Genomic DNA, 10,048 nt, shown 5'->3' on the forward strand with positions numbered 1-10,048 from the left:
GTAATGTTGTAACAATGTAATGTTACAATGTACAATGTAAAATACAAGTGAATTGTTGAAAGAATGCCTGGCTAGTAAATATTTTTCCTTTATTCTTGCAAAACGCTTCATTTACCTGTGGCCAAACTGTTAGACGTGATAATTTGATTGATATTTGTATGATGAATGTGAGACAAAAAAGCATCCGTTTATAAGGAGTTTTTTTTTAAATGCATCAGCTTAATGATCATTACAACTCCTGGAATGCAATTTATTATTCCTCGCGGACGGTCATTACAGACCTTTATTGTGAAATTTATAGATCGCTTGCGACAGAAACTGTTGTGCATCCGGATGTTCTAGGTGTTCTGTTGGCATCCGCATCTAGACTTACATGTTGGCTAGCTAGCTAGCTAGCTTGATGTTCGAAGTTTGATGATTAGCAATGGACGACTTTTATGTTAAGCCAGGTACAAATATTAAATTAATATAGCGTGTGATGGACACGTGTCAGTAATTATTATTCCTATTGCTGTATGCTTGCTAGCTAGCTAATTACCAAGCATATCGATGGGCAGTCCACGTAACTACCTTAACCACGTAACCACAGCACCGGCTTTTTGAAAACAATTTGTCATCGATGTCCTGTTGAGTAAACTATGCTCTGCGTTAGTTATAGCAGTAATTTACGATGTCTTATGTTGCTTAGGAAACCAGGAGCGGGGATGGAACGACCCTCCACAGTTTTCATATGGTTTACAGACACATTCTGGTGGACCGAAACGCAATGTCCTCAACAAGAGGGTGCCCCCACCACAACTGACAGGTCAAAGTAAGTCAAGAGTCCGTGATCTGACCCTAGGTTCAATGAGTCATATTACACTTGAGCTGGACTGGGAACTACCTGTCGAGATGTGGAGATATTTCATATATTGTGTGTAGTTTATTTTATATTCTTTAAAAAAAACAAAAAAACAAAAAACATCTCTGTTGCACACAGTATAGCAAAGGAACATTCCCAACTAGCTCCTCTCCCTGTTTATAACATGTACCACTAATCCTGCACTAATGAGAATTCAGTGTTGATGAAATAAGACATCAGACTAGAAAGGATGTGGTCTCCTCTAGAAAAAAAACAACAACTGAGAAGTTTAAAGCAACCCCACTGCTTTACACTTAATAAATGACAATGGTAAATTTAGTATTAATGAAAGGGAACGCATTTTCCGTGTTCATGATGATTATCACAGGATTATTACAGGAATATCCTAGAAAACTTCTATGGAACCATCACTTTTTATTGAGTAGTCCTGTAAAAAATAATTTAATAGTCAGTAATAGTCAGTATCACAAGACACATGGAACCTAGAAATGAAATCTATGTTACATAGACCATAAAATTTGGCAATGATTTATATTTACACTATCACACGAGTTTTTTCCTTTGCTGTTTGGACAGCCGATGTAGCCTGTCTTCTAAGACTTGCCTTGTAACCCACTTGGGCCCTGTTTCCCAAAAGCACAGTGTTAAAATCATCTTAAATCATCTGAAATTGGAGTATAATTTCAAGATTAAGATGTATATTTACAAGTCCATCTTGATTATTAAGATTATTAATCTTGCATAATGTTTTGCATAAATAATAATAAATAATGCATAATGTTTTGCATTAAAAAAAACCATTTAATTTAGAATAAATTTTCCTTCATATATTTTCAGCAAATTTAAAATGATCATACCACAGTGGTACATTATGTTTTCAGGTCCTGGATTGGGATCACACACTTCTCCAATCAATACGTCAGTCCCTTCAAATAACCCAGTGCCCCCTACCATGGGTGGACTGACCCCACCTCCTCCCAAGAGTCACATGTCCTCAGGTGGAGAAACAAGCTCACGCCCCTGTTCCTCAAAGATTCAGAATGACTCCTCTATGCAACTGGAGAATGAACTCAACCTTACTGATGTTCAGGCACCTCTTCTCTGGGCGTTGACTGCATGTAGACAATCTGTAAAGGTATTAATGTACAACAAAAATTAGAATGGACTAAATTATAAATGTTTTCTTTGTTTGTAAAATGTTCTAAAATGTTCAACTATTTCTAAAAGTTTTCATGCCAGTGTCTGTGTCTCATCCTGGACAGTTCTGCTGTGTGTGAATGCACACCTTGACTGCTTCTTCTTAACCTCATGGAAACAGTGCAGTGAGAATTGTCAGTGCCTCAATTGTCAGGGAACTCAGGAGCATGAAGTCTTCTCTGCATTTTCCTCTCACAGAAACAGGTATGTGATGACGTAGAGCGGCGGTTGAACCTTTTTGAAGACATGTGGAAAGGTGGGAAACTCTCCCTCCCAGTTAAATGTAGGATGAATGGACTTTCCCGAGGTGAGTTGTCTTATACCAGAAATTGGAGAAGTCATAAAGTGTGTGTTAGACTAGAATTACAAAATGTTTTTTTTAACCCCCCCCCCCCCCATAATTTTGGTCATGTGGAGTTGCAACTCACTAGCTAGCTCTCCTCCTAACACTGGCTGGGGAGGGCTAAAACATGCTTCCTCTGAAACATGTAAAGCCACCAACTATAATTTTTCAATGCCTGTTCATGCCATTGGACAACAATATATTTGGAGAAAAGTGCTAACTGCTCATATCTATATATGTGATGTAACAGATGTCAGTACTTAACTACAATGATATTTTATTCAGTGGAAAATGCTTCTTCTTTTATATAGTTTTCTGGGCCTACCCCTCCTAAACATGTGGCCTAATATGATTGTTTTAGATATGATAGTTGTTGTGTCTGTGTGCACATTGGCTAGTGGTTATCTGAAGGACTTCTCTCTTGTGCACATAGCATGATCAGTGCCTGAGTCTACCCTACCATTGTCTACAAACTACATCATCCGACACAAATACAAAGCAGTCTTAAGTGTATTCATTAAAGCATACAGATGTCTGATGAAATGAAATATATCCAAAGAGTCTTTGTGGTCAGACGGTTCAAGTGAAGGTGAGATATGATGTCATCCTAGTACACTGGAGGGTATCCTAAGAATGGTCCAATATGTGGGGGCATCTTCCTCTAGTCCAGTGAGGGTCTGCTTCTTTCTACAGGCCTAGCCTCCAAATATCGACTATTCCAGTACATATGTACAGCTTTCCTTTTGCTAACAAACCAGCTGGAATACAGTAAGGGTGTTAACATTTTCCTCCAAAATACTGATGGAGAATGAATTCCCAATGCATTAATTTAATAGAGCTCTATAGATCTAACCTTATCTTCACCCCTGTGGCCTTGTCTTGTTGGCACCTTTCTTTATAAGGGGCTAGGTGTGGATGGGTGGGTGTGGGTGTGTGTTTTGGTATTATCTTTTAACTAGTCATGCTCTCTGACTCCAAGCCACAGGTGGCTGTGAAGTTGTCGGGATTCAAATTCATAATCCGATAATATAATGGTATTGATCCGAACGGAAATTGCTTCAGAGTATTAGAGAATGAAACCTTGATGCATCAAATGGCAGCATATACATTTCCATTTAAGCTATACTGGCTTTAGGGTTCCCTTATCTTAAACCACTTAAACACATGCAAGGCCCTTTAGAATCTGATTAGTCCCACCAGTCATGGACCATAGTTAGACTAATTTCTGAACATCATTTTTCTAATTTTTTTTCTTAAGAATGTTCTGTAGTTCCTAAATAAGTCATAAATAGACATGAGGAACATGATGCTAGGCTGACACTCTCATTTTGCTTAGAGCTGAGAAGCAGGAGATGGGATGCAGCAGATGAGATTCATAGAGCTCTGATGGTGGACTATGTAAATGAGGTGAGTCACTGGATGGTGGGAGTCAAGCGACTTATTGCAGAGACGCGTAACTTGAGTCCAGAACTTCTCATGGCAGACGTGCTGGCTCAGAGCTCTGATGAACTGGTGCAATGAGTTCTTACAGGGATGTTTTGTACAGATTACTGTACAATATTCTTTGAAACCTCTTTTCATAACTGCTGTGAGACAGATCAAATCAGACATTCTTGATCATGTGAGGGGAATTAATACTTTAAAATCTGCATAATATTGCAACTGGTTAAATTGTAACTTTTCCCATACCCTGTTTATCTTAAAAGTCCTCTTCTCGCTGATTGCATAGTCAAAGAGTTGTTCCCGGAAGTTAAGATTGGCTAAATGCGGTGGGCTTAATATCACCTTACTTGGGATCTTTATGGCAACTTGCTTTTTCAAAGTGGACATCTTCCAAGACAACTGTGGATTTAGCTGACGTGCAGATTGTCTATGCAACTACACCTTGTACTTTTTTTCTCTTTTTTACACAGCATTACTTGTTTTGTTCATTACGTGTCATGATTTTTGTGCTATTTTGTTAAACAGTAATTTACATGGAAAACAAACCTGTTGGCTTCAACCTTCAGTACTGTAGAGTGGGAGTGTGGCTGTTTGTAGCCCATTGGCTAAATATTCATGTATATAATACCCTAAGAATTAAGGAGCTATATGGCACTTGTGTGTATTTCCAACATTGTAGTTCCCACTTCCATTTGAACAAATCTGTGTATTTGTCAATATATTCAAATGTTTAGCATGTTTTCTTACTGTGTAAATAAAATGAATGATATAAATAACACATTCAGTGTTATCCTTATACTGTGTGGTATGCTCAAGTTAGAGGTTTTGATTTCCTAGTTTCCTTTATTCACATTTAGGAAGCATAGAAAATGTTCACTTACAGCCATTACTGAAACAACAACAACAAAAAAATCATGCAAGTGTTTTAATAAATACCCTGTAATTTTAACATATTTATTTCTATGTAATGCCAGAATCACTAGTGAAAATATTAAGTGGCTTGTGTATTTTTATATAAATACTGGCTACTATAACAAAAAAAATGTGTAATAAATTCATTCATATTAATTATTCTAAATGTGGTTTGTTTATATATACAATGACTAAGCACAAAAAGTAAGTGACAATAAATGTCAGAATAGGGTTATGATAATTTTATATTTTTAGTAGTATTGTCTACTCTTTGAAGTATTCTGTCTTCAGGCCAGAACGTGTGTGTACTGTGTACGGTTTCCCTAGCTGGTAGTTACATATGGCACAATGGAACTTAGTTGTCTATCTTTTGATTGTCAGAGATGCAGTGAGTCAAATCTATTCCAGCTGGATGTCTCTTGTACTGGATGTACATTTGGTGCTTGCGTTATAAAAACGCAGAACATAAGCTTAATGTGAATGGATTGAATGGCTCCCTGTAGGAAGGTGAGAAAATGCATTACTCACTGGATCAGGATATCACTCAATCACCTCCTGCTCCTAATGAGGAGCATCCAGGAGTGGGCATCCAATCAAATTCAGTCCAAGCTCAGACCATATAATGCTCAGGCACCGAACAACATAAACATTCCATGCCACTTGACAAGCATGGTGGAGAAGGGGTGATTTGAGTTTGTTTCTCAGGAACTGCATATGATGGGCAAAATGTGAAAATAATAAATCGCTTTCATAAATACTGTTTAATACTTTTTCATGGTAAAAATGACTTACTGCTCCTTTAAACTATGCATTTACAAACATGAGCAATGTATTGAACATGTAAACCTAAATGGGTCAATTATTAGATTAATATGAAATATGGAACAAAAATATTACAGAATGTAATTACTTCGTAAATGCATGTCGCGTCTGCTATGGCTTTTTAAATCAGATGTAGCTGGAGGTTGAAAATTTATACGGTAGCCATAAAAAAAATCACCCCTAAGTAAGTGTACAAGTGCAGGTGAAAATGATTAATAATCAGGAGAGGCTAAGGTAGAGAGGTGTGATTGGTGGATCAGGGTGGAGTGATGGATGAGCTTCTGACAAGTATGCATGCTGTGAGATGAAGTCCATGGCAGGGGTACAACCAGCCTCAGGGCTCACAGGGAGCATGATATCATCCAAATGAAAATGCCTCAAAAAAACAAGATAGCCTCATTAAACGCTCCATTTGGGTTATTAAGTCTAGAAAACAAATACCTGTGGCACTCATTGCAAAAACCATTTAACCTATGAAGAAAGCTATGAAACAGCACCAGCCTGTTTCAACTAGTATCCAAGTCTTCAAGAATTCTGATTTCCTGTCCTTGAGCAATGTAGATATCTTATGTCCTGCCAAATTTGATCCCAGACAGTGTGCAAAAGGAATTGCACTATAATACAATACTCTGACCCTGCGTTATAGGATCGAGAACCCAGTAATCTAGCCAATTACCTATGTCTGGAGAAACTTGAATGAACAATATTATTCATTGCATTGTTCCAGGATCCCTGCAACACATAGGTTCCACCTCCTTTTGTATACATCCAAATCATCACATCGTTTACATTTCTCTCATTTTCTATAAAGATGGTTGTCTAGGAGACATTGCAGCACCTGGCAGACATGAAAAATGTGTTCAAGTGAGCAAGAATAAAGATGCCATCTATGTTTCGGCTACTGTTGGATCAGCATGCCTTGTAGTATTTCATTACAGAGACTAAAGGGGCACAAAACAAACAGTATGACATCTTGGTGTCACATCTGCTGCAAGAGCACCATCTACTCAGGACTATGTTACCCATAAACCTCCTGTTTGTTCCCTGTCACCAGATTGTTAGTCTTACTTGTGTCTCGTTATCCTTATGCTTCTCTGTATGTATATATCTGTCTGTGTTCATTGTGTTTTCATGAAGTGTTGTTTGCATGTCTGACATTTTTGAGCATTTGGATTGTTATGTTTTCTCTGGTTACTCTGATCTTTGCCTGCATTTTTTAGATTACCCTTTTTGCCTGTTCCCCATTGGATTCGTTTGCCTGGTTGGATTGACTTTGGTTATTTAGTACTGCCTGTTTTTGACTATGACTTGGATTGCCATTATCGGATTAAACTACTCTGTTTTACTGCAATTGGCTCCATCTCTCTTCACCAAACATTACACTTGTTACACATAATGGCAACAGGTTGTGATGAAGAAGTGTTTCCATTTGTGTCCTTTGCGATTGTGTATGAGGTTATAGGTGCTTCGCAAATCAAGCATAGTAAAAATCCACACATGGAGTTGTTCTATAGCCACTGGAACTAATGACAGTGGATAGTGGATTTTCACAGTGATTGCATTAAGACAATACAAGGATATTGGTAGTAAATACAGGGATACAGTCCCCTATCTTTATTTTTCTCCACAATAAAACCCCCCTGCAACTGCCGAAGATGCTGAAGGATGTATATATCCCAACTCTAGTGCTTTCTTAATATATTGGTTTCATAGCTTCAGTTTCAGGCATAGAAAGGGGGTCAACTCTACCTCTGGGGGGAGCAAAGCCTTGTACCTGCTGGATCAAGCAGTCCTAAGGGTGATGGGGAGGGACTAACATGGTCTTAGACTGGCTAAAAATATGTTCTAAGGGAATATTAGGGACATCTGTGTTCACTGGACTTTCAAGGCTAGTGGAATGACAAGGCAGGGATAAGTAGGCATTGTGGCAATATGCAATCCCCTGGATCAGTTCCCTTGTTGATAATGATAGGGTAGGGGCATGTTTGGATGGACAGGGGTAAGCTAATACTATGGGGTTGTCAGAGGAGTCAAGAGCAAAAAACAAAGTCTCTCCATGAGGGAGTCTCAGATCTCATTCTTACCATTCAGCTGACTTCTAAAGACTTCCCTCACTCTTTCAGAGATTTCGGCCCATCATGCAGTTGCTGCAGATACACCATAAGGTGAATCTCTTTTCCAACACATCCCAAAGGTGTGCTATAGGACTGAGAAGTGGTGAATGTGGAGGCCATTTGAGTACAGTGAATTCATTGTCATGTTCAAGAAACCAGTTTGAGATGATTGGAGCTTTGTGACATGGTATTATTATACTGCTGGAAGTATCCATCAGAAGATGGGTATACAGTGGTCAAAAAGGAATAGACATAGTACACACACACACAAAGTAGGTTACATCAACAAATACCCTATAGAACAATGACATATAATTACAAAAACATTGAAATCAGGATGTTTTTGAAAAGGAGACAAAATATAGAATTCCCAGTTCTTTGGAGTCATAAAGGTTGTATACAACAGCACCATCTTCATTGCTTTGAGGTATTTCAAGTACAGTGTACAGTGACCATGTATTTCACAGTGTATTAGAATTAGAGTTAGTTATTCTGTGAGGTGAAAGTGAGGAATATGCAGTAGTAACAGCAACAGGGAGTGTGGCTTCCCTCACGCCGGGAATGGGAACTGGCTGGGCGGTTTCCTCCACAGCAGAGACAGGAGCTGACAGGGTGACTGTGAGGGCAGTAGCTGCAGCAGGGAAACAGGGAAACTATGAAAACATGATCCTAGAAAAAAGCTGTAGCTCAGCAGCTAAGCTCATACCTGAATCAGAACCAGATACATGAACTCTATCAGTCAGTTTTTAGGCCTCATCAAAGTACAGAGACAACACTGATTAAAGTAATTAATGACTTGTTGGATTCTGACCAAGATTTGCCATGGTGTCCCACAAGTATCTATACTAGGGTTTCTGTTTTTTCTTTATATATGCTACCTATAGGAAACACTGTGCTAGTTTCCTCTGCTATGCTGAAGATACTGAGCTACATGTCTCAACCAAGTCAGATGACATATATCAGCCAAGTATTATTGAGGTATGCGTAAAGGACATCATACACTGGATGTTGAGAAACGTTCTCTCACTTACTCCTGACAAAACAGAAGTGCTTCTATTAGGCCCACAGACAGCTAGGACCTCACTTACTTAATGAACCTCAGTGGTCTGCCAATCACATCTTCTTCAACAATTCAAGATCTTTGAGTGTTTATAGATCCCAGTCTCATTTGAAGCTCATGTAAATAATATTTCTAGGACTGCCTTTCTTCACCTCAGGAACATTGCATGGATTAGGAACATATTCTCCTCATACGATGCAGAAAAGCTAGTCCATGCATTTATCAGTTCAAGATTGGACAACTGTAATGCCTTGCTATCAGACTGTACTACTAAGTGCCTAAGCAAGCTTCAGCTAATTCAAAATGCAACAGACAAAGTTCTTACTAGAACTAGAAAGTTTGATCACATTACTCGTATCTTAGCTACATTGCATTGGCCCCCAGTAAAATTTTGTATTGATTATAAAATACTTCGAATGACCTATAAAGCACTGAATGCTCTTTCCCCACAGTACCATAATGAACTCCTAGTACATTGTAACCTACTACGTCTGCTCAGATCAAAAGGTGCAGGCTCTTTACTAGTACCAAGAATAAGAACATCTACCAAAGGTGGCAGATCCTTTCCCTATAAAGGTCCCATATTATGGAATAATATTCCTGTAAAAATTCAAGACTCACAGTCTCAATATTTTAGGCTGATAACCTATCTGTACAGTCAGACATTTTATTAAATACTTCCCATCTTGGATAAAGTTGTAGATCTGAGGGTCCATGGGCATTGACAGCTATGGTAAACTGGGATGTTATGATGTTATGTCATCTCTTTTTTGTCACTCAAGTTTGTTGACTGAGAGAGGTGGAGTACCAATGTTCCAGGGAGCCCTCACGGCTGTGTTTCCTTCTGGCTCCATTCTTTTAGCTGTGCTGCCATAGCTAGATCTGCTGGAGTCCATCTTTGCATGTTATACCTCCCTAATAGTTCCTACACATCTTCATACCTGGACATGCCTAATAATCTATTCTCTCTTTCTGCCGAGGTACACCTACTCCTGATGTGATGTTGTTACTGAGCCTCAGCCCATCTCAGCTGCCATGGCTCCTCCCACCACCTCCTGATGCCTCCCTGCTGTAGCCCACCACACTTCCACCTCAGCCAACTACTTCTCTATTGCCCTGGACAGATGTTCTCATGCAAGATAGGTTTCAGACACATGCACATCATTCATTCATTACTTATATGTTTCTTACTTATTTTTTTTCTCTCACTACTTATTCTGTTCTTTATTATTTATATTGTTGCTTTTGTAGTGTCCGTTGTCGGCCAGAGGAGAAATCTTGTTTCCTCTCAAGGT

At 38.8% G+C, this 10,048-nt stretch overlaps 1 protein-coding gene across 2 annotated transcripts; it reads left to right on the forward strand.

Annotated features, from left to right (window-relative positions):
* Positions 1–324: 324 nt before the first annotated feature.
* sra1 (steroid receptor RNA activator 1) lies at positions 325–4,625 on the forward strand. Of its 2 annotated transcripts, XM_027009254.2 has the most exons (6): positions 325–449; positions 689–811; positions 1,744–1,997; positions 2,258–2,366; positions 3,739–3,809; positions 4,316–4,625. In XM_027009254.2, the coding sequence occupies exons 1-6, from the start codon at positions 425–427 to the stop codon at positions 4,364–4,366; spliced, it is 633 nt and encodes a 210-aa protein (XP_026865055.1). In that variant the 5' UTR covers positions 325–424; the 3' UTR covers positions 4,367–4,625. The 2 variants fall into 2 exon arrangements, with proteins under 2 accessions (XP_026865055.1, XP_026865054.1); XM_027009253.3 differs by having other exon boundaries at positions 3,739–4,625.
* Positions 4,626–10,048: the final 5,423 nt, after the last annotated feature.

The sequence above is a fragment of the Electrophorus electricus genome, chromosome 1 (genome assembly GCF_041902795.1).
Source record: "Electrophorus electricus isolate QZ-2024a chromosome 1, ASM4190279v1, whole genome shotgun sequence".
NCBI classification, from domain to species: domain Eukaryota; kingdom Metazoa; phylum Chordata; class Actinopteri; order Gymnotiformes; family Gymnotidae; genus Electrophorus; species Electrophorus electricus.